This window comes from Aplidium turbinatum, chromosome 12 (genome assembly GCF_918807975.1).
Source record: "Aplidium turbinatum chromosome 12, kaAplTurb1.1, whole genome shotgun sequence".
NCBI lineage: Eukaryota > Metazoa > Chordata > Ascidiacea > Aplousobranchia > Polyclinidae > Aplidium > Aplidium turbinatum.
In genome coordinates this window covers 5,633,988-5,659,389 of record NC_137483.1, presented here as the reverse complement: position 1 = coordinate 5,659,389, position 25,402 = coordinate 5,633,988, and the positions used below count along the sequence as shown (strand labels likewise).

General features: G+C 37.8%; 2 protein-coding genes and 1 long non-coding RNA gene across 3 annotated transcripts in view; all 3 read left to right on the top strand.

Annotated features, from left to right (window-relative positions):
* LOC145781078 (uncharacterized) overlaps positions 1-20,221 on the top strand; it is a 446,514-nt gene extending 426,293 nt beyond the window's left edge. Inside the window, exon 8 of the mRNA XM_082592832.1 lies at positions 20,209-20,221. Coding sequence (XP_082448958.1) covers positions 20,209-20,211 — 3 coding nt within the window. The 3' untranslated portion in view covers positions 20,212-20,221. The remainder of the gene's footprint in view (positions 1-20,208) is intronic.
* Positions 1,601-15,554, top strand: LOC145781081 (uncharacterized). The gene is made up of 4 exons (XR_014290694.1): positions 1,601-1,738; positions 1,980-2,121; positions 13,783-13,912; positions 15,497-15,554. It is a non-coding gene; the product is annotated as an uncharacterized LOC145781081 (long non-coding RNA).
* On the top strand, positions 2,905-23,500 carry LOC145781080 (uncharacterized). Its single transcript, XM_082592834.1, has 2 exons — positions 2,905-2,908; positions 23,001-23,500. The coding sequence occupies exon 2, from the start codon at positions 23,015-23,017 to the stop codon at positions 23,468-23,470; it is 456 nt and encodes a 151-aa protein (XP_082448960.1). The 5' UTR covers positions 2,905-2,908; positions 23,001-23,014; the 3' UTR covers positions 23,471-23,500.
* The last annotated feature ends 1,902 nt before the right edge of the window (positions 23,501-25,402 follow it).

Genomic DNA, 25,402 nt, shown 5'->3' with positions numbered 1-25,402 from the left:
TAAAAGTTTAAGCCAATCGTAAGAAATTAATCCAAGGAAGCAGTAATTTTATATAAAATTGCGTTTGTCTTTTCATATGTAATATAGTAAATAATGAGCATCTTAGTATATTTTTAAAGCATTGATATATTCGCATAGTCGCGCTTCCATTTAGAGTCTTTCAAGTTTTTTTTTTTTTTTTTAAACTAATAAAACTTATTCCTAAACTTAAAAGAGTATTTTAATATACTGCTAAAAGTTTGTCATTGGTGTTTTGGCACTTTTAAAACTTTCTTTGTCTTTGGCACTTTTCTGAACGATATTACTGAAGCTACATTTTGATCTGATTTTATTAATCGTTTAAAAATGCATCAAGGTTCTTATAAAATTTAGAGATTATAGTATAAAAATATTATTTTACAATGCTTTTTTGCCAATACATTCTGTTCATGATTTACATCAATGAATTGTAGGCTACTGTTCTCGCATTAGGAAGTTGGAGATACAATTTGTGTTTTCTGTAATAGATTGCCCACAATCACTTCAAGACAACGTGTATATCCAATACAACTCAGCTGGATACAATGACGTTGGAACATTCAATTGTTCTAACAATGGACGATTGTTCTATTCAAACGGAAGCCAACCTACTTCTGACCGAACTACTTGTCAATATAATGCTGAATGGAGTGGCAAAGATGATCTGCATTGCTGGACAGGTGATTTTGTTTTTCTGCTATTATCGTGACCACAATATGCAACCTCGTTCACTTAGTTAAGTCGAATTGGAACAATTCAGCTAAGTTTTCAAATGAAATCACGGACAGATGATCAATTTCTATCGCAATTTTTTAGCTGTGAAGTAAGTGACACTATCCAAAGTCTCACTTGCGTACGTTTAGCAAATAAAAAAAAGCAATGCTATAATGTGGATAAACTGTTCAACGTTTTTATGCTCCAACCCCCAATACTATGATAACTGCAATGAATGGGGTATCCTACAGTGCACACTTTAGGGAAAAGTGAACATCTTGGACAATTTTCTAAATATTATTGAATGATAACACAATACAATAACTATAGCAACACACAAGGCTACATAAAAAATTACTTAAAAATTAATATGCAGTACAATAGAAAGTGGATGTGCAGTAGGAATAAAATGGTACCAACAAATACCAGAGGTTGTACACATGGATTCTTATCAGATATACACAACATATTGTTTACACATGCCAATCATTCAATCGATAGAATTCTTATTTTATCTACAGATGTTTTCTTTAATATTGATAAGCTCTGATAAACATTTATTTGTGAACTGCAATGGAGTCGAGCATGTCATTGTTGGTATGCTATCTTACACTGAAAGAAATTTCACATAAAAATATTTATTTCAAATTTTATGGTTGATCAACTAGATTAATTGGATTTTTTCATTCAGGAACAGTTTCACTTCCAACCATCCAAACAAACCTTTCATAACCAACCAATGCATTAGCGAATGAATTGTAAGCTACTGTACTCGAATTATGATTTCAGAGATACAATTTGTGTTTTATAATAGATTGTCCAGAATCACTTCAAGACAACGCGTATATCCAATACAACTCAGCTGGACACAATGACGTTGGAACATTCAATTGTTCTAACAATGGACGATTGTTCTATTCAAACGGAAGCCAACCTACTTCTGAACAAACTATTTGTCAAAATAATGCTGAATGGAGTGGTCAGGAAAATCTACAATGCTGGACAGGTGATTTGTCATTTTATTAATATGGTGAACACAACTTGCAACGTCATTCATTTGTTTAAGTCGACTTAGCACAATTCTCAGCTAAATTTTCAATAGAAGTCAAGGACAGATGATCAATTTGTATCGCAGCCTTTTAGATGTCAAGTAAGTGGAATCATCCTCAATCTCACTTGCGTACGTTTAGTGAATTGAAAAATGAAGTTATAACTTACATGATTTGTTTAACGTTTTTATGCTACAGCTCCCAATTCTATGATAACCGCAATGAATTCACTGCAGTTGAAGGAAATAATTTCACTGTCATCTGCGAGTACAATGACGTCACTCCTATTGGAAACCACACTGCATTCTATTTAGATGACAAAGAAGTAAGACGACAACAGGTAATTATTGATACCACAATATTTTACTTTGATGCATGATTGTAGTTTTCTTTGTAATGTAGAATATTCCCTGGAGTTTGAACTCGTCAATTCATGATTGTATCAAAATAAAAAAATGACTTTTTTGTTCCATTGTGTCAAGAACATGACATCAGTAAAGAATATGACATTTGAAGTTTGTTATATGTTTTTATTTACGTTACATATATGTAGTTACATTTTCATTTGCATTCTTTGAAATTACGTTTCAGGCATTTTGTCTTGTTACGACTTACTTCTTAATTCCTTGCAATACACCTTAATCAGCGCCCAGCGGTCTCACTGCACTTGTTTTGGGTCAGCACTTTTCAAAGTAAAATCATTCAGTCCTCAAGTTTAATGATTGATGCTCGGATGGCTTAAGTTGCATTACTCTTATTGTATGAGACGAAAACACAACAAAGCTAATTGCATCTTGACTTGCTCATAGATACCTGAACCAGTCCACACTTTTAGCAACATTTTTTGTATTTTCGTTCAGTTCAGTTTGTTTGTATTTCTGACCATCACAATGAGATACAATATATGGCTAACATAGCAGAGGTCTAGAAAAAAGTAGAATCGGCAAAACGCGGACGTTGTAACGTGCATGATACCAAATCAGGACAATCCGTTTAAAATATGGCACGGTCGCAACACCTTAAATTTTTTTTTTATAAATTCAGAAAAAAGAGAAAAAATAAGCTAATGAATTTATGTGAGTAAAAAAAACAGGACAAAAAGACAGTTGCTATGTTGATCGTCCTTGGTGGGTTATCAAAAGTGTTGATGGTCTTGAGGGGAGCACTCTTGATGCGCTAGCTCATCACGTAAAGCAAGGTAGGCAAAGAAAACCCCTGAAAGAAATCCTACCACGGGCAAACCCATTTCAGAACGCAACGCACCAGGTCTTGCAAGACTAACGAAAGGCCTACAGTAAAAATCGATACAGTAGATATTATTAAAACAACATAGAACTATAAACAACTTGTTGAAATTTTTTTTTAAGTCATGTAGATAATGCTGGTAGTCAGTTAATTGCGTCCCCATTAGTCGTAATCGTTCAGTTCAGTTGTTTTTATTTCTGACCATCATAACAAAAACAATACACGTCAACATAGCAAAGGTCGAGAAAAAGTTAGAAGCGACAAAACGCGAACGTTAAAACGGGCTTGTGACCGAAGTAAGTTATTGAGTTGAGAAATTTGGCACGGTCGCAACACCTTCAGAAAAATTTAAGATATAAAGGGAAAATAAAAAAAGAAGCTGTTACAAAATATAAAAAAAACAACAACATATATTTAGGCTATAGTTTTATTAGCCCAAATAGCTTTAGCTGATATATTTAAGATTTGTATGGACAGTTGCTATGAAGATCGGCCATGGTGCGTTATCAAGAGTGCTGATGGTCGTGAGGGGAACACGTCTTGATGCGTTTAGCTCATAGTAAAGAAGAGCAAGGCAGGCAAAGAAAACCCCACAAAAAAATCCTACCACGGGCAAAGCCATTTCAAGCGCAACGCACCATAGGCCTTGCACGACTCACAAAATAGATAGGCTATAACTTGACGACATTGAAAACAATGACAAAAACAAATAAAACAAACTAGCAAAAACAACAACATCTTGCGGAAATTCAATTATACCCAGAGAAGTTATGTCTTCAAGATATCAAGCGTGCTTTGATATAAAGTTGCGTTGATAAAGCGATAATTTTATACCCCAGTCAGCTAAACTCGTCACCTCCACACCGATCCAACGTTGGCAAACGTTTAATTAATGCAAAAATGACAGGCATCGCTAGCTGGGATGTAGTAGTGGCATGTCGCAGTAATATGAGAAATTTGGGTTACTATATAATGTTTTACACGTTAAACCATAATACAAGTGAAAAAAAATTGACATACCGGTATTACGTTAGAAAAAATAGACAAACAAACAGACAATAGCATGACGATCCAGTCCAAGATATTGATATGAAACACTGGTTGGAGCAAATGGCCATAGTCCAGGAGTTATACGAGTTTATTTACATTTTCATTAGGAAATTTAAGGAAGAACTTTTTAGATGTATTTTTGGACGTAGAATCCAAAAATCGAGTGCTTACACGCCGAAAACTGGACATTTTTGAGATATTAGCAATTTTTAATGTTTGTGGGCTATACTTTCGTTTTTTTATTTTCTAATTTTTTCCTTTACCAATTTGTCATAGAATTAAGACAGCTTCTTAGTTCAAAAAGTGAAATTGGTCAAATTCTGCCAAGACAAAAGGTTGTCTGTCATGGTTTTTGATTAACTGTACCAGTTTTTGTGTTTTTCAAATATGAAACTGTAAAAAAATACAATCTGAAATACAAGATTTAGTTAGATAATGTTAAAATCATTATTCTGACTTTCACTGTCATCTGAATTGTCAGATAAATTCGAATCCTGGTAGTCACTGTCATTGTTATATTGGTCTACTTTCAGAGAATCTGGCAGCTGAGAACCTTCAAACCAATTTGGCACTATCTTGCCGCTATTATCCTCTTTCCACCCACGGTCTAAGGGTGACTCTGTCACAGGCCTGAATTCATTTGCAAGTTTCCACATACAGTACTTGCAACAAAATTTGCTCGCTTAATGTGCTGGATAAACGCTGCCCTGCAAGGAGGCATTGCTGTAGGTTCCAAACCTTTTACTTTTTGCATAGGCCGCTCACTATGTATTGGCGTAAACTTCGTTTCAAATATAACTCTGTGGACTTCATTGACGTCACGAAGTTGCCTTTTCCCGTATTTTGCACATACAAACTCTTCGAGAGCAGCTTCCGTGGCAGAGCTAACACTGATGGAACTGCTTAAATCTCCCAGTGCTTGAAGGAATTGAGGGTACTTTAATGCAATTAAGAGTGGTCTAGTTTTCCCTTTGCCAAAGAAACAGGAATTGTAATCACACCCTGTGATGGCATGGTATCCTGGCAAAGCTGTACAGAATAAGCCATTAATTTCACTGAGCTCTTCCATCATGCTTCTGATGTCAACAATACGCCGAGTATTGTTGTAAGCATGACCCATTTCTAATAAAACTTCTGTTTGCAGGTCCACATCGCTGCAGTAATGCAAGAGAATGATCATTACATATGTGTCATTACAACGCACATGCATTCGCAGAGGATTGTTACTACTTTTGTAGAGCTGAAAGATGTGATGCACCATTCTTGTGTCCGCTTCATTGTGTTCGCAGTCATATACACAGCGGTCCTGTCTTATTACAAGATTGTCACTTTGCACACTAAATTCATAGCACTTTTTTCCCGTTGCCACAATTACTTTCTTGTTCCCGATTACTTCAACATAGGATTTGACTGCCACTTATCAAACAAGAAAGCAAAGAAAGAATCTTTGAACTGTGATGAGGATAGGCACTTTGAAAAGTCTTTAGGTCTTTTTTGGCTAGGACCAGTAATGCTGATGACAGTGTCGGTGTCCCCCCGAATTTCATGAGCCGAATCTTTGATAGTGTTCTGAGTATAATCGTCACATACAAAGTGCACTGCTTCGCTAGTAGCTTTATAAATCATAGTTAAGAAAGCTTTGGCAATTCCACCATAAGTAGAAGAAAGGTTCGTAATCATTCTGATCAAGAACATGCCATCAAAAATACTCACATCGCTTCCTGTATTCAATGGTTCATTAGCTGCCGTCGCAAGTGACTCAAGATGATTAGCCAATTTGGAATTGTTGGTTGTGGTCATACTTCCATCTACATTGCATAGACTAAGGAGAACTACTGACAGTGGGTGAGACAGGACTTTTGTTAAGTCAAGCTTTTTTTGGCAGGACAAGTAAAGAAGTCTGCCAAACATGTCTCTGGAACATTTCAGCTCTTCCACTTTCTTATCTTTTGTTGTGACGAAAACCTTTGCTGCATTGCTAGCGAAATTTCTAACTTTCCTTCTCTTGATGGGCTTTTCAATTCGAGCTGGATCTTCTTTTATTTCACCAAGGGGCTCCTGTTGCCATTCAGAACCTTTGCTAATTGTGTTCAAGAGATCATTTCTGATCTCATCTGGAGCTGTTTTTCCAGACGACAACTTTATCAAGTGATTGCTTTGTTCAACATGTTGAAATGGATTCATGGTCGATTCGATAGTTTCACCAATCTTCATGAAATCAGCATGGTCTATTTTTATTCTGTAGTGTTTTGATTCCTGGTAAACAGTTTCATATTGTTTCATACCAGCCTTCTCCATCGCATAATTTATCACTTGACTCCTTACATACCTCGTGACATTCCATCTTCGTTGGGCAGGAAAACTCTGGGTGAACGCACTTATGCCAGTCATCCTGGATGCAGCATCCACATTCACAGCCATCTCCACTGCTTGATCAACAGGTAATCTGGAGAAGGAACGTCCAGACAACCTCACAGAGAAGCCTCCTTTCTCCAGCTGATCACGTTATGCCAGGGTGTGTGTAGTCCATGTTCAACAGTTTCAGGAAGTACAGTAGCATGTGTCTGGAATAGTTGGGCTTGTTGCATGCAAAAAACTCTGGGTTATTGTTTTCAGAGCATAAGTAAAGAGCTCAATATCATTCGTCTTTACAGCTCTGTTCATAAGTAAAAATCGCTGTACAAGATTAATGTAAATAAACCAGAACTGGGCTGTACCACCATGGTTCCCGTTCCATGTGTCGTCACAGAACTACTCATAATCATTCATAAGACCTTTAAAGGCATCTGATTTCTATACATCTTCAATATGTATACTGTTTCGAAGCATTGCTGTGATGATAGCATGTCTATTCACATTGTCCTTCATCTGCTTTAAGAACGACTCTACATGTTTTTTCCTGAACGCAGTGGCAAGTAAAACATGCAATCGCTTACACCTGTTGTAGTGCTTTCCTGATGTACGTTCAATTGAGTAAGGATGTACGGACCTCCAGAATACTCTATCAGGTAGCCCAAGCAACCAAAGTACCTGAACATGATGTGGAACGGTCCATAGTGGATGAATAACCTATCAAATCTGGGAGCCAGAATGTTCTGGATTTTGGCAGTAGGCTTTGCAATACCAAGATCATATACGTAACATTCATGTAATGTTCCTTGCATTCATCCGCTACTTTCAAGCTTGTTTTCATAGTATCAAGAACTGCATTATGTCTTGTAGGTGGTTTCCCTATATTTGGCATGGATGCAACTGTATGGCGTGGCAGGGAATCTTTTGTTAGTTGAGCATTCTATCCTGACCACATAGGCGTGTCTTTACAGCCAGCAAAGGGGATTGACCAAATCACATCCCTTTTTGTCGCATTTTGTAGATTTTCAGGAGAAGGCATATCGAAAGTTTTGAAATTGTTAGAAACTATCTTCGGCTTTTTTGTTACAGGCTCCAGCTCAATGTGAGGGATTTCAAGACTCCTTTTTCTAATCCAAGACAAACCAGAATTGCTACTATCACTCTGTGATGGGCCTTGTTCCTTTGATCTAACTCTGTTGTCATATTTTGAAAGCATAGGCTATTCCTTGTGTATCATGGAGGGTGCCACTGCCTGAAAGTGTATCTTTATTCTCATCATATTTGTCCCAAGCAATCGCAGTTGCTAAACCTTTTTTTCCAATTATTCCTTCTGGAGAACACTTTAGAAAAATTGTGCAAAGTGAAGTCATCAAACTGAAAATTGTGAAGTAACAATAATATTTATTCTACGAAAGTTGGTTCGAACTGAAACGAAACAACCAGACCACAACCCCCCATCACAGCTAAAATTTTGCCGCTACCAGGAAACAAAACTACCCGAATTCCGAGAGAAAACAGCGGAACTAGCAACTTTGGTTTTGAGCCATGTATTCAAATGCAGCCGCTATCCAACGACCGCGAATTTCTCCTGAGCTCCCAAGCAATGACGTCATTCTCTTGCTAGCCCAAAAAATGCAAATATCTCAAAAATGTCCAGTTTTCGGCATGTAAGCACTCGATTTTTGGATTCTACGTCCAAAAATACATCTAAAAAAGTCATCGTTGAAATTCCTAATGAAAATGTAATTAAAGCCATGTAACTCCTGCTCTACCACCGCTTCACCGAAAGATGGCGATTGGTCAAAGAGGATGAAAAAACTTCTGCAGACTCTGTGGAACTTCTGTGGACAAAAAACACAAGAACCAGAAAGCCAGTAGGAGTATTTACAACCTTACTATTTTGCTAATAAATCTACACACATTGGTCTATCATTGCTGGGCAAAAAAAAAAAAAAAAAATATATATATATATATATAAAAAACAATGAAAACTATTAATACTACAAAAAGTGCTCAATGCCAAGCAAAAAGGCATATCTTGCAGTTTGAGCACTTTGGCAAGGTTGGCAGTAGTACCATTTTTGGTTACTGATTAGGTACCACAAATGGGAAAATGTCACATGGGGATATATATATCTTATATATATAAAAAACAATGAAAACTATTAATACTACAAAAAGTGCTCAATGCCAAGCAAAAAGGCATATCTTGCAGTTTGAGCACTTTGGCAAGGTTGGCAGTAGTACCATTTTTGGTTACTGATTAGGTACCACAAATGGGAAAATGTCACATGGGGATATATATATCTTCATGGCCATTATTCCAGTGTAACTACTGCACTGATGAGACCGGGAGGTCGAAACGGTGTGCACTGTCTGCAGTTATTGACGCTCTTGGTTTACGCCAATTGAGCACTTTACTGGAGGCACCTTGCTATGCATTGCGCAAAGCTCACTGCTTGCAGTTTGAGCACTTTGGCAAGGTTGGCAGTAGTACCATTTTTGGTTACTGATTAGGTACCACAAATGGGAAAATGTCACATGGGGATATATATATCTTCATGGCCATTATTCCAGTGTAACTACTGCACTGATGAGACCGGGAGGTCGAAACGGTGTGCACTGTCTGCAGTTATTGACGCTCTTGGTTTACGCCAATTGAGCACTTTACTGGAGGCACCTTGCTATGCATTGCGCAAAGCTCACTGCTTGCAGTTTGAGCACTTTGGCAAGGTTGGCAGTAGTACCATTTTTGGTTACTGATTAGGTACCACAAATGGGAAAATGTCACATGGGGATATATATATCTTCATGGCCATTATTCCAGTGTAACTACTGCACTGATGAGACCAGGAGGTCGAAACGGTGTGGCAGTAGTACCATTTTTGGTTACTGATTAGGTACCACAAATGGGAAAATGTCACATGGGGATATATATATCTTCATGGCCATTATTCCAGTGTAACTACTGCACTGATGAGACCAGGAGGTCGAAACGGTCGAAACTGTCTGCAGTTATATATATATATATCAAATCAAATATAGTTATTACTATCTGAAGCCTTTACAAATTGTTTCACTTAACGAATCATCAGAAGGTCTTATTCAAATAGAATAGATTTATATAGATTTATATTAATAGATTTATATTATCAAATAGAATATATTATTTAAATAGATTTATATATATATAAGTCAAATATAGTTATTACTATCTGAAGCCTTTACAAATTGTTTCACCTGACGGATCATCAAAAGGTCTGCATAAACATGCAAAAAAAGTAATGAATCGATAATTCCTGAAAAGATATTAAATATTACAACTGTAATTTAATCTGCAAAAAACCTTTAAACCTGTACTTCCTGAAAAGATATTAAATATTATAACCGTAATCCAATCTGCAGAAAAAAACCTCAGAATTGCTAAGGGCTACCTTCATCCATTACTACAAAGTTTCAATGGATTTGTCCATCTGTTTTACAGTTTACATTCATTTCTTATAGTAGTTGGAAGCTTGTTCCAAACTGTTGGCCCCATGTACCGTATTGATTGTTTGCAAATGTTAATTCTGCAATATATAGGAATATAAGGAGAGTTACTTCTTGTTGTTAGGCTACTTGATTCTTTACACATAATTATATCATTGAATGTTGTGGGAAGTAGCTTTTTTGAATATTTGAACATGAAAGTTGCAATCTCTGTATTTTTCATGTGGTAAATTGATTTTAAATTATTGAGTTCCATTACACCTTTTATGCTTTCTCTGCGGTCAATGTCAAATACAATACGAAGAAAGTTATTGCATGTACGTTGCAGTTTTTGCAATGTAGTTTTGTTTCCATGACACCATGTTGAGATACAATATAATATCTGACTCTCAACTAGAGAATGGTAAATGGAGAGAAGTGCTTGTTTGTTTAGGAAAGGCTTGATTTTTATTGTCACGCAGAGTGTTGATCTTATTTTTTGAAGCAAGATTTCCATATGAGATTTCCATGACAAATGTTCGTTTACAATTATTCCCAGAAACTTTATTGAAGCAACTTGTTCTATGGTGTTTTTTCGAATATTCAAGGGTGGGTTGCATGATAGTGACTTGCTTCCTTGACTTGAAAATAATAAATGTTTGGTTTTGGTGACATTTAAAGACAATCGATTTGTTGATAGCCATTGATCTATGCATACAAGCTCTTGATTTGCCATATCATACACAGTAGAAACGGTTTTATTTTTATATATAATGGTGGTGTCATCTGCAAACATAATTGCAGTTCCATGTTTAAGGCAGTTAGGAAAGTCATTTACATAAATCAGAAATAGAAGGGGGCCTAAAATAGGCCCTTGTGGGACACCCAAAGATATGTTGTTAGCATTAGAAGATAGTGTGCCATTGAAAACCACTCTTTGTTTTCTATTACTCAGGTAACTCATGAACCAGTCATAGGCCACGCCTCTTATTCCGAAATGATACAATTTAGCTAGCAAGATTTTATGGTCAATGGTGTCAAATGCTTTAGATAAATCAAGAAAGATTCCTAATGCAAGATGGTTGTCATTGAGTATACTGGTGATACTTTCTATTAGCATTGAAGCAGCATGGCTTGTGGAATGATTTTTCCTGAAACCAAATTGATTGTTATAGAAAAATTTATGTCTAATTAAAAAAGAGTATAATCTGTTGTACATGATTCTTTCTAATATTTTTGAAAAAACAGGTAGAAGGCTGATTGGTCTGTAGTTGTTTGAATCTTTGCACCTACCCTTTTTAAAGATAGGTATCACCTTCCCCAACTTAAATGAATTTATGAATTTTCCACTTGTTAAAGATAAGTTAAATATATGAGTTAAAGCATGCAGTATATTGTTTGGGGTTGACTTTACAACTATGGATGGTATTTCATCGATGCCACTGCTAGTTTTTGTTGGCATAGCATGAATAATATTATTTATTTCATTCAAAGTAGTTTGATAAATATAAATTATCTCAGAGCATGGAGAATCAAGATATGTTGAAAATATTGTATTTGATTTGGGAATTTTTCTTGTAAGGGAATGGGCAGCACAGGAAAAGTGATCATTGAAGTGATTTGCAATAGTTAATCTGTCAGTGACTGTACTATCATTTATTTTGATGCCATGGTTAGTCTTAGACTGGGATTTACCTAATAGATTGTTGATTGTTTGCCAGGTAGCTTTCATATTAAACTTTTGCTTTTCAAATTTAGATTTATAAAATTCTTTCTTTTTTCGTTGAACTGTATGAAAGTATAAGTTTCTTGCAGAGGTGTAGTTCTTTTTGGAGTGAATAGTTTTTTTGATATGTGCTTTTTAAACAAACGCTCTTTTCTTCGTAATAGATGTAGTAGTTCTTTATCAAATCAAGAATTAATCTTTTTTAAAGGTGTTTTTGTAGAGGAAAATACTTATAAAATTGACTGGTATAATCTCCTATGAATGACTCATAAGCTTTATCAGCATCAGCTTGATTTAAGCAACAAGTGATGTCCACATTTTCTAGAGCATTTGAGAAATTTTGTATGTTTGAGCATGGCCACCTGAAGATGCGGCCTGGTTTGTCACATTTTGCAGATTTTGATTACAGCTACTGCTAGTGCTTGACTGACATTTTTGGAGATGTTTTTACTGTTTGCGGTTTCCTAATGACATAAAACTTTTTTGTTGCCTTGGGGAAGCAGTAGCAAATGAGAAAAAGCAAGTTGAAAAACGCTAAATCAGACTGTTATTGAAAATTAACAGTCTGACTAAAATCTTCGAAATCAAATTTTCTTTGTTTTTCAACATGTGAGGATGTTAAAACCTATTGTGTCATCTGGGGAAAAGTATAAAGAAAGCGTAAAAATCTAATTTTTAGAAAAATTTATTTAAACGTTCGCCCACAGTTAGAAAAACCTGGAAATTTCTGCAAAATGTGACAAATCAGGCCGTATTTTCAGGTGGCCATGGTTTGAGAGATTAAATGATCTGGTATATTGATGACATGTAACTGAGGGTTTTCCAATGTTTGTACAATGCATAACTGGGAAGTGGCCTGACATTGCATTAATTAGGATTCCACACCAATTTTCATTAGCTGTTTGCACATTGGACCATATTTGATCTAAGACTGTTGCACTGGTATCAGTTATTCTGGTAGGTTTATTAATTAGTGGGTAAAAAGAATTTGAAAACATTAAGTCTGTAAAATTGCCTACGTTGATATTTTCATAGTCCAATAAAATATAATTAAAATCTCCCATTATGTAGCATTGTTTTGATGTACCTATGTTATTAATGCACTCACTAAGCAGATCAAGAAATTCCAAATTTGACTTCGCATCCAATGCAATTGCTCGATCAATGCTACCACAGGTCACTTGTTTACCACCAACGAAAATATCAACAAAAATAGACTCAAATACTTTTTCTTTCATAATGGTTAGCTCATCACGCTTGGTATACATAATATCACTTTTTAAGTATATTCCTACCCCTTCACCGCGACTGTTTATCCGAGCATTTGATATGAATGTATAGCCCGGTAGGTTTAAGTAAGGACCTTTTGAATTAGGCTGAATCCATGTTTCGACTACAGAAATTAAATCAGGACTGATGTTTATAGACATCAGCAGGGCCTCAAGTTTGGTGAAATTTTTTACATTGACAATAGACCGAGCATTGATACATAATGAAGAGAAGACTGGCCCCAGTGAGCAGTCCATTTTTAGTTTGTTGACAGTTGTTGAGTCTACATATGTTTCAGATATGTTAGGCAGATATGTTAGGCAGAATCGTAGACGTATATGCAACCCGTAGGCCGCCGCAGGAGACGGAGTGCCACATGCACGTAATATTGTAAGCGCTCTTGAAACATCAGACAGAAACTACAGTAAGAGAACGTTTAGTCGGAGTTTGTGCAGCCCAGAGGTAGTCTACAGAGTTAGGGAGACAACAACCTTGACGACGTGGGCTCAGTTCACCACGTCTCCTTTTTAATCATCAAAGTACAAAGCAAGAATCAGGAATGCACTTATATGTGCCTTAAGTGTTTAAAAAAAAACTCAATACATGAAGAATTAACCAGGTAATTTATGTACGCAAGTGATATGCAGCATGTTGAACGAAACAATGACATGGTAATCCGCCAATCGTCGAATGGAAGCAGTGGTTGATTGAGAAAGTGACGTCAGCCTCCAGCGTGCTGTGGCAATCTGTCATGCTTGGATGAAAAGATTCCTGCAAAAGAATATAACAACCAGCAAGCCAGTAGATCTGTATATTTTTATTAGCCTATGTTTTAGAAGTTATTATATTATTAATAAATAGTATGTTACAGTAACAGATTTTCCATTTTAGGACCGCTCCTTCACATTTACCTAGCGAGCTGAGGATAATAACAACCAAGTATCATGTAAAGCTGTGACTCCTTACGCGGAAATATTTATGGAAAGTGGAAGGTCACCAAAGTTTACCATCAATGTTCAATGTGAGTTGTAAATTCGTAGGCTTCTTTAGTGCAAACGTATACAACATGAGCTTTGATTTTTTTCACCCAGCAAATGGTTTGGGTGAAATGCGAAGCGCTAACTTCATTTCAAAATGATGATCCACAAAAAAAACTTTGATTTAGCACAATATGCTTAACCCTTAGAAGGTTGGGCTCCTGGAGTCTTGCTCAGTTTGGAGGGGGGGGGGGGCTGTCGATTCTTCTTATGCTTTAGGAGTGATATCTCTGTTATTTTTTAAGGCACGGTTTCAAAATTTAGGATTCACTTTGTAAAATTATTTACGCTGGCATATCCAAAAATTAAAACTATGTGAATTTTAGAACTGCTCATATACGTTGAAATGTTGAGGTGACTTATGACTTTGCAATTAAAGCAATTGTAGCGTGAGTTTACACAATATTTTTTGATAGAGTAATGAAGAACATGCATTGCCATGTTGTGATTAAAATTTTTTACATAATTTTACATACAGCCAATTCACTTCACGCTGCTAAACAGTTAGGATCAACGAGACATGGGTCAAATTAATTACTTTCATCCAGCTGGTGAGAAATTTTGAACAATAGAATATGAAATATTTCAGAAGATGTGTTGAGAAATGCCTTATATCTCACAATTTATAACCTTTATTCGCTCAAAATTTCAGCTCAATAGAGGTGAATATAAGTTAGGAAGAGTCAAGAAATCTCGTAGTCGCAGCCTCAGTCGTTTTAGAGATACAACTGTTGATACAAAAGAGTTGAATTGACAGCCCGCCCCAACCTTCAAAGGGTCAAATTTATTGATTCCATTTAAAATGCGTTGAAAGTACGAGAAATATCAAGGTTGTTGAGAGAAAAAATTAAACATTTTCATTCGTAGGACAGGGGTTTTTAAACCTTTTAAGCTGCTGAAGTGAGTAGTAAAATTTTTTGACCCCTTTTTTCGCTTTAAGTTATAAATTAAAGTCAAACTTGGGACCTTGTGTGTACCCAATTGCAAGTGCAGAAAAGTCAATTTCACACTAAACATCGTCACAAAGAGCCACTGTTACCGAAAAATGAACAAGCAGTGGAAACTAAGGTCAAAACTAGGCTACATCACCACTTAATATTCGTGGCACAAGGTAAAAATTATCTACATTTCTGTTCACAACTTGCACAATTCAGTAGCATATTGGTGCAACAGTCTATCACCTTGCGCTCTCTATCGAGAGTCTTCACGCCTACCAAGTGGTACCTTGCAAATTGCTATAGATTTTTCATCAAATTACTTGTCGTAAACAAAGTTTTGTTGTCACAATTTTTGATCAATTCCAGCAGTGGATATTTGTTGAGTATTGATCTAAATCTTTCAATAAATCGTTCAAGTCAAGACAAGTCAAGTTTAAGTCAATAAAAATTAACATTATTGGAGCGAGAGTTGTAATGCGGCGCTAACTTCAGTGAAGGCCTTCTTTTTAGAAAATGTGTATATTCAATAAGTAAATCTTTTGACAGTAAGTTAACAAAGTTTCACTTTGACAATAAAAGTGGAATATGTTTGATTTGTTTCGTTTCAAAATTTCATTACAACTTTTCCAGATATGTCTTCCAATGTATTCAACAATTTATCTTTGTCACAATACCTTATCGATACCAGCAGTGGATATTTGTTAAGATCTGATGAAACTCTTTCAATGAATTGCACAAGTCAAGGCAATCCTACACCTCAATGTGCATTTACTATTTGCTCTGATGAATGTGAAAACATCACCAACATTCATAACGAATGTTTCATAAGTCAACCTCTCAGTGTTGGAGGTTCGTTGTCTTGCTTGGCTGTTAACAGTGTTGGATCTTATAGAAGTGTCAGAAGGAATATCACAGTCATTCCAACTTTGAGTGAGTGAAACAATATTCTAACCAAAGTTTCTATGAATCACTTTTTCCTTGCACTGCGAAAACCAGCATGACTATTTCAGGAATCACACATATTGTAATAATCATGGGTGGAAAATTAACCGGATTTCTGCAGTGCTTAATGTGTACTTATGTTGTTATAATACTAAGAAACACATTACCCCACGGACATTGCGGGAAAATTTCAAACTGCATGCTTGACTGTGAGTCGATTGGATGATCATTGTTCTGTATAAAAAGTTGAAACGTCTGTACAGTCCCAACTAAATAAGAGGTGATGACGCTGATGTTCTATAAACACAGCTTGTTTGAGAAAGTGATCCCGCATTTATTCATAAATTTCCAGGAAGATTCACTTTACTAATAGGCTACGCCTTTAAATGTACTTGGCATCAGTGATTGTTAAAGCTTTGTCTGTCATGATTCATTTTATTAATATAATTTTCATACAATGACCTCACCTTTAACAAAACATTTATTGTGCCATTTTTATTTTTAAAGTTTTTCAAACCAATAACTCACCAACTTGAATTATTTTGTTTTTAAATCAACAGGAAATGTTACATTGAGTGTTTCCGATAATGTTATTGAAAATAAAACTTTAATTGTTGGACGTGGAGAAGTCTTAGCACTTACTTACAGTATTAGTTATGCCACTGAACTGAACACCACTTTCACATGGACACATCCAAACATGACAAGGTATTCAAACTCGGTTTTGAACATTCGTTCATTGAGTCCATATGACACTGGAAATTACATCTGTAGCACAGATGATGCATTTGGGACATTCAACAACACTGTCTATATTTTTGTTACTTGTAAGTATTGTTTGTTTGGAAGATAATTTATCGTTTGTCTAAACATTAATTTTTTGTAAATTGCACTACAGGAAAACTATCTTACATCAGTGAAACTTTATACAGTTCCACTTTTTAGGAAGCTAGTTGCGTTTATGGCCCTTTCTTGCCATTTAGACAATTCTGAAAGTTCAACTAAATCTTTCAATATTTAAATTTTTGAGAATAGTATTTTAATATTAAAAAGGTAATTTAGAGTTGAACAGAATTTATAACAAAAACTTTTTGCGTTTTCAAACTAAACTTGTAATTAGCAAATTGTACGTTGTCCGTTTTGTCGGCTGTGTGGCCGAATGGTGGGAACGTCGGTGTGACGTTCCAAGGGAAGTCGGTTCGACACCGCTCCAGACCATGCAGCTGTGTCTTGAAAATAACAATTAATGATATACCAAAATAAGAAGAACAACTTGAGTCGATGACTATATTATGTCGCTACGCTATTTTCTGTTGTATGTTGGGTTGCATCTGTTGTTGCAATAAACGCAAAATAAAACGTTATTATTACTTTTTTTTAGAAAGAAGCATACAATATTTGAGTATTTTTAACTCTTTATTCCATCTTGTAGATGCACCTTTCCAAGACGAACCTACTTTTTGTTCGTGGAATTTGAATCAAAGCGAAACTTGTGATGTTGTGTTCATGTCCAATCCTAAAGCAAAATTCTTCCTACTAATGAAAAACAATTCGGGTTGGACTCGTTCAATATTTTTGTTTATTGTGATGTCATACTTTAATATCGTTTCCTCACGGCAAGTTTTTACCATTCAAACACAATCTGTTCAAGCAATTTGAATAAATAAATCTAGATAGAAAGTGCAAAATATCAGTTATAGACAATTTTGAAGTAAAGAAAAATATATATTTGGTAACTACAAAAACGCACTTTGACATCGCGAAAACCATTTCTTGCTCATCTGGAAAAACAGATTGATAGAAAACAGACTGCTGTTAACTAAACAAAGGAATCTTTCTTGATTGGGATCCTAACACGTTTGTAATATTTTTTTTCATTTATTCGCCATACATCAGACAACTGTTAATCAGAAAACTTAAGTCAATGAAAGATTTGTTGCTTAATCGAAAATGCAGGTTTGCAGGAAATTGTTGTGCATCCTAAAATGATCTTTTAATTTCGAAATCTATTGGAAGAATTAGAAAACGTCACTGTTAGATTTTCAACAGGTCCTTGAAAAGCCTGCCTTTCGTTTTACTGCATTACTCCCGTTGATTTGTGTATTCGCCACCTAGCGTCGTTTCCCCTTCATTGTAATGTTATCGCTCTTTGCAAATGGCAACACTCACCACGAGATTGTCTATGGAACTTTCGAGACGTTTTCGTTTTTGCTGCTAGTTTGCCAGCTAGCCGAACTTGTTAGTTACTGTAGTTTGTGACTGAAAGTTGATTGATTGATGTTTATGCTTTGTTAGCTGCTTCTCTGTTATGTACTTCTACAGGACTTAAGTTTGACAACTGCTATGGTAATACTTATTTGCGTGTAGGCTGAATTCCATATTTGCAGCTTGCTATCTCAAAGTTCAACTTACTGGTGAGCGTACTTGTGATGTAATAATGTTTTTTGTAGCTGAATGTTGACTGTCTACCGTAAACAAACGTAACGTATCTCTGATGTGCGTAAATTGTTGTTAGGCTAATACTTCAAACTTAAATATTGCAGAGTCAATCACTATAGAATCCTTCGCGTACAAGTGCATCATTTGGCATTACTGATCCGGTCATACTACCGGTACGTTCATTATTCTGAATTGTATGATTGATTGATTTGTGTCGTGAATTGTGGATTTATGTTTACTACTGAATTATTGACCAATAATTTGTCAGCCTAATGGAAATTAATTCTCGTAAACCTATCTTAACTAGGCCAAGTGAATTGCCACGTTTCTTTGTTTTTTAATGATTATTGACCTAGCGTTATGGTTGTACGGTACGGTAGCCTACGTAATAATTGTGTAAGGTAACATCGCGAATTTATTTATTCAGTGCGTCATTGGCCAACCTGTGGAACTTGTGTACCGTACAGTGGATTGAGAACTGTTTGTCAACAAATTTGGTACGTTTATCAGTTCGACTGTTGTGCTTGCTGAATTGTGACTAGTGTCTTATGTTGTGTTATTTCTTGACAGAAAAACCGTATAAACTTCATTGCTGCGAAGCAGTCATTGGAAACCGAGTGATTTCTTCAAGTTGGCGTGCTTTAACAGTTGCTCAGTCCTGCCGGGTGGATTAGGAAAATCGTGACGTCACCGGCGCAATTAACTACCGCACCTGTTGTGTTCGCGTCGCACACAACATCGTTTTTCAAATTTGACATCAAAGCTTAACCATCTTTGAACTGAAGCTGATTTCGTCAATTGTACCGAACTGCTGATCTTCACCAACCTGACGATCAAATTTGCGTTTACTTACCAAGTTCCCATCAGTGTTACGTGACATCTCTCATTTGCTGAAGTTAGCTTATGCTGTTACGAAGCGGATTTGCATACACAGCTATGGATTCCAAAGCCGAAGCTATTCAACAAGCAGCTGATACTTTGAGAGACAGCTACAAGCGTGGTGAACAACTGATGAGCAAACGTGAAAACCTCACAGAAGTACAGACTATCCTGTTAGAAATTGACAAAAATTATGCCTCTTTAATGGCGCTTTGTGTCGATGTCCCTGACAATGAACAAATTCCAGGAGGTCTTTCAACCAAACGGGATTACATTCAAGGTAAAGAAGAATTTGCTGATAGAGCCAAACAGTGGTTCACGGAATGCGAGAGGACAGACACTAAAACTCCTCCACTACGTTCACATCACTCGTCCTTGCATACCCATTCTCACCGCTCCAAATCCGGAAGCATTCGGTCATCGAGTACAACGTACAGTTTGCGTCAACGTGAAGCACATGCCAAATTGGAACTAGCTCGTTTGACAAAAGAACAGAATGATGCCAGGCGACGAGAGGAAGAAGAACTAGTTCGCATGGAACAGGAGAAAGCTCAGTTGGAACAGGATAAAGCTCGGTTGGAGCAGGATAAAGCTCGCTTTGAACGTGAGAGAGCTGAAGCTGAAGACCTGCGTCAAATTAAAGCTGCCGAAACTGAAGCCGCACTCTGGCAAGATGATTCTTCTTCGGTTATCAATATTGGATCAATGACACCCGTACGATTGCCACAGCAAACCTTCACTCACAAAGACACACACCTGGAACCTCTGCGTCACGGTGATGAGCGGCACAAACAGGAACCAACTGCAACATCTGCAAGAATGCCAGACCAAAAGGTAAATTACCCTTGTTATTATACTAGCCGACAACCTGATCTTTCAGAACGACTTTTACCTAAACCAGATGTTAAGAAATTCTTTGGTGACCCACTCGATTTCTGGGCTTTCTGGCACCGTTTTAAGTCCCATATTTCTGATTGGTTGACACCCGACAGGAAGATGTCTTACCTCATGCAGCACTGCTGTGATGCAGTCTGTGAACAAATAAGGCACCTTGCCGATAGCAGCGAAGGTCACAACTGCTATGATGAAGCGTGGGAAGAATTAAAACGGAGGTATGGCCAACCACACGTTATTGCGCATGCTTGCGAGGAACGCTTGAGAGCTGTTACCAGAATTTCTCACCACGAACCCGAACAATTGGAGAAGTTGTCCGTTCTGTTGAAAAGATGTTGTTCATCATTGAGCTCAAACACCGAAGCTTCGAACTTGGATACCGTGCAGTTTATCACCTGCCTTGCAAATAAGCTGCCAGCGTCTCTGAAAGAAAAGTGGGTAATTGAAGCTCTGAAAATCAATGACGACACTGGAAAAGTGGCTGGATTCCAACATTTTGCTGACTTCATAACGAACGAATCTAGGATTGCCAATTCAATCTATGGCGTGAAACTTTTTTCATCAAATGTCGACAAACTTAACAAGCCTGACACCAAAGGGAAACAAAAGGCTTCACTGTTTAACGTAGTGACAAAACCTACTGAACGATCCGGACAGCTCCGAATTGGCAACAAGCGACTCATACAATGTATCCTGTGCGATAGTACACATTATTTGCAACACTGCAAAGAGTTCAAAGCCAAATCCGTCACTGAACGGGAGCAATTTGTAAGGAAGAACAAACTGTGCTTAAACTGTCTTGGACCAGATCACATACGTGCCGACTGCAGAAGCCGAGGTAAATGCACTGAATGCGGAAGCTCATCACATCATTCTCTGTTACATCGGTATCTGGTCACAACTGGAGAACACGTCCAGAGACGACACCCTAACCCCATTGCTAATAGAAATGATAGCCAGCCAGATGATTCCGGAAGAAGACCATCAGCAAGGAACACAAATGAAGTTGTAGAAACCTTCCATTCCAGAACAAGCAACTCGGCAACTTACTTGGACATCGTTCCCGTACGTGTGACAGGAGAAGGAAAGGTAATACATACTTATGCTCTCCTAGATTCTGGTTCAAACCGCACCTTTTGTGAACAAAAACTTGTAGAGATGCTTGAACTGAAACCTGAGCCATCTGGTGACTTCCAGGTGCAAACACTGTCTTCGAGTGGACCATATTCCTTTAATTCTTCAACTGTATCGTTGAAAGTTCTACCAGTAGTTGGCGGCGAAGTGCAAGAACTGACAGATGTGATCGTCGTTGACAAGATACCTACCAAGCCAACTCCAGCGCCTTCTCCGGAGTATCTGCAAACGCACAAGCACCTCCAAGGCATTGACTTGAAGCAACTGGACCATGGTACAGTTACACTGTTGATCGGAAATGATCATGCTGTCGCCCACCGATGCATTGAAAGCCGCTTTGCACCTAACCCGAAGCAAGGACCTGATGCAGTCAGGACACCCTTAGGCTGGTTGCTTAGAGGTACTCGTCCGAAGGAGAAAGGCTTAGGCAATTTCGATACTGAATCCGACATTTCAAATTTTCTTGTCCGTGACACGAAGCAGAACCCTGCTGACCAAGCTTCAAGGGGCATGACGGCCAAAGCCTTGATGAATTCTGGGATGTGGCTCAATGGTCCAGATTTTCTGAGGAAACCTCCAGAAGAATGGCCCAATCAAACTGCTCAGAAACCACAATTTGAAGATATCTTTGCTGCTTACAAACCAAAGAGGAAAATCGAAACCTTTACCATTTCTACAACTGAAAGCCAAGGAACAAACAGGCTAATCTCCTACTTCTCATCTCTGCGCCGACTGAAACTATCAGTAGCCTGGTTCCTGAGATTCAAATCGTACTTACTGATGCGCATGAAGAACGAAACCCAGATTACACTGAAAGGACCAATCAGTGTGCCAGAACTTGATGAGGCAGAAATTGAGTTAATCAAATACGAGCAGCGTCAGAGTTTTCCAGCCTGGATCAAATCTCTATCCAAAGGAAAACACCCAAACATGCCCAAATCCAAGAGGATCCCACTCGAAAAACTCAGCCCTGTCCTAATGAAAGATGTTCTACGTGTTGGCGGAAGAATCGACAGATCCGACTTACCGTTCGAAACGCGACATCCTGCTATCATAGCTCCAGAGCGCCACTTAACGGACTTGATAATTGAACATTGTCATACTAACGAATCGAAGCACATGGGTGAAAGCCATACACTGAACAATATTAACCGAAAATACTGGATAGTTAATGCCAAAGTTGCGGTTAAAAGGGTACTTGCAAGATGCCTGCCTTGCCGACGAAGGACCGCAAAACCTAGACAACAGCTCATGGCAGAACTGCCAGAAGCAAGGTTACAAATGTCACAGCCACCATTCTCACAGACAGGCGTTGACTTTTTTGGGCCGCTAAATGTCCGAAACAGACGAAGTGACATTAAGAGATACGGCTGCCTTTTCACATGTCTCACAACTAGAGCCATTCACTTGGAGGTGGCACCAGACCTGACAACTGGCGCATTCATAAATGCCTTGCGGCGCTTCATAGCTCGCAGAGGCCCCATCAAGAAAATCTTCTCTGACAATGGAACCAACTTTGTGGGTTGCGAAAGAATCTTGAAGCAAGCCATCGATGAGTGGAATCAGAACCAGATCCACCAGAGCCTTCGACAACAAGGTGTAGAATGGTCATTCAACCCCCCAACAGCCAGCCATATGGGTGGAGCCTGGGAGAGAATGATTCGCACAGTACGTCAAATTCTTATGAACATCTTACCAAAACAACCACTCGATGATGACACATTGCACACGTTACTTCTTGAAGTGGAAGACATCGTCAATTCAAGACCACTCACTGATGTGAAGCTGGAAGTTGATGGCGACTTACCTCTTACACCTAACCACTTGTTGAAGTTGAATTCTTCAGCGAATTTACCGCCAATGTTAAGCTGCGACAGAGATGGCTACCGACCACGTGATCGATACCGCCATGTGCAGTTTCTGGCAGACACCTTTTGGAAGCAGTGGGTTAAGGAATACCCACGATCTGTGATGTCAAGAGCAAAATGGCTTCACAGAAAGGAGAATATCCGAAGAGGAGACATCGTCCTTTTGATTGATGACTCTGCTCCCAGACAACGATGGCCACTAGGCAGAGTAATTGAAACATTTCCTGATCGTCACGGCGTTGTTCGTTCCGTAGAAGTGAAGACTGCAACCGGATCTCTGAAGAGACCAATATCCAAACTTTGTGTAATTGTCCAAAGAGAAGAAGATGATCCAGATGAAGATGAGACACCAATAGACACCGTTGAGATTTTGCTGGAAGATCAGAGCGATGAGGAAGAGACTGAACTGTTACATGACAATAGACTGTTGAAAAACTTTTATTCATGAAAAGAACGAGCCAGTTTGGCCCTTCTTTGGCCCGGGAGTGTTAGATTTTCAACAGGTCCTTGAAAAGCCTGCCTTTCGTTTTACTGCATTACTCCCGTTGATTTGTGTATTCGCCACCTAGCGTCGTTTCCCCTTCATTGTAATGTTATCGCTCTTTGCAAATGGCAACACTCACCACGAGATTGTCTATGGAACTTTCGAGACGTTTTCGTTTTTGCTGCTAGTTTGCCAGCTAGCCGAACTTGTTAGTTACTGTAGTTTGTGACTGAAAGTTGATTGATTGATGTTTATGCTTTGTTAGCTGCTTCTCTGTTATGTACTTCTACAGGACTTAAGTTTGACAACTGCTATGGTAATACTTATTTGCGTGTAGGCTGAATTCCATATTTGCAGCTTGCTATCTCAAAGTTCAACTTACTGGTGAGCGTACTTGTGATGTAATAATGTTTTTTGTAGCTGAATGTTGACTGTCTACCGTAAACAAACGTAACGTATCTCTGATGTGCGTAAATTGTTGTTAGGCTAATACTTCAAACTTAAATATTGCAGAGTCAATCACTATAGAATCCTTCGCGTACAAGTGCATCATTTGGCATTACTGATCCGGTCATACTACCGGTACGTTCATTATTCTGAATTGTATGATTGATTGATTTGTGTCGTGAATTGTGGATTTATGTTTACTACTGAATTATTGACCAATAATTTGTCAGCCTAATGGAAATTAATTCTCGTAAACCTATCTTAACTAGGCCAAGTGAATTGCCACGTTTCTTTGTTTTTTAATGATTATTGACCTAGCGTTATGGTTGTACGGTACGGTAGCCTACGTAATAATTGTGTAAGGTAACATCGCGAATTTATTTATTCAGTGCGTCATTGGCCAACCTGTGGAACTTGTGTACCGTACAGTGGATTGAGAACTGTTTGTCAACAAATTTGGTACGTTTATCAGTTCGACTGTTGTGCTTGCTGAATTGTGACTAGTGTCTTATGTTGTGTTATTTCTTGACAGAAAAACCGTATAAACTTCATTGCTGCGAAGCAGTCATTGGAAACCGAGTGATTTCTTCAAGTTGGCGTGCTTTAACAGTTGCTCAGTCCTGCCGGGTGGATTAGGAAAATCGTGACGTCACCGGCGCAATTAACTACCGCACCTGTTGTGTTCGCGTCGCACACAACAGTCACTCTTGTTAAATGTTATGCTTAAAACTTTGAAATCGGTTTTACTTGAAGCAAGAAACACAAAATGAATATCAGCTGATGCCAGAATCTTTCCATTCGATTTAATTTTCTTAATCATATTAATTAGCATTGCTGCAAAGAGTGCATGGAAAATGCAAATGAATATGATTATATCGAATGAGGTGTTAATGTATAATTGGCACAATCAATATGCGTAGCTTGAACAGCAAGCTGCATTCTTGTTTTGTTTGTTTGTTTGTTTATCTTTATCCTGCATTGCGGGAAAGCGGACTTGAGCGCTATGCATCGGTGTACGCCTTCCGACGTACACCTGACCCACGCTGCAGCCGACTGCAATGTCTGTTTCCGGTTGTCTAATCTATTTATGACTGAAATTTGGTACTACCCATTACTCGAAATCGACCACTGGGTAGAGGCAATTATCGTAAAGTTTCTTGCCCAGAGAAACAACAGCAAGTGCGGGTGGCTGGAGTCGAACATACAGGCTCTCGACTGCGAGCCCAACGCGCTAACCACTCTGAGTTGTTATCATCTAATTTTGTCCTGAACTGACCTTTAACTATAAACTTACTACGAGAAGATTCCGCATTACGTGGAATTCTGGAAACGTTTTTGATTTGTTGACCAGAAGAATGAGTTCTTGTGATGTAATTATCCTAGCCTCTGCAAACTTCTGGTCAAAGCAAACCTGCTATAAGTAGTCTATAAATGATTTGAGTATGATTA

What these genes read in the sequence shown, in the direction of transcription:
- LOC145781080 (XM_082592834.1), top strand. Translation starts at nt 23,015, where the DNA reads ATGTTAAGCTGCGACAGAGATGGCTACCGACCACGTGATCGATACCGC.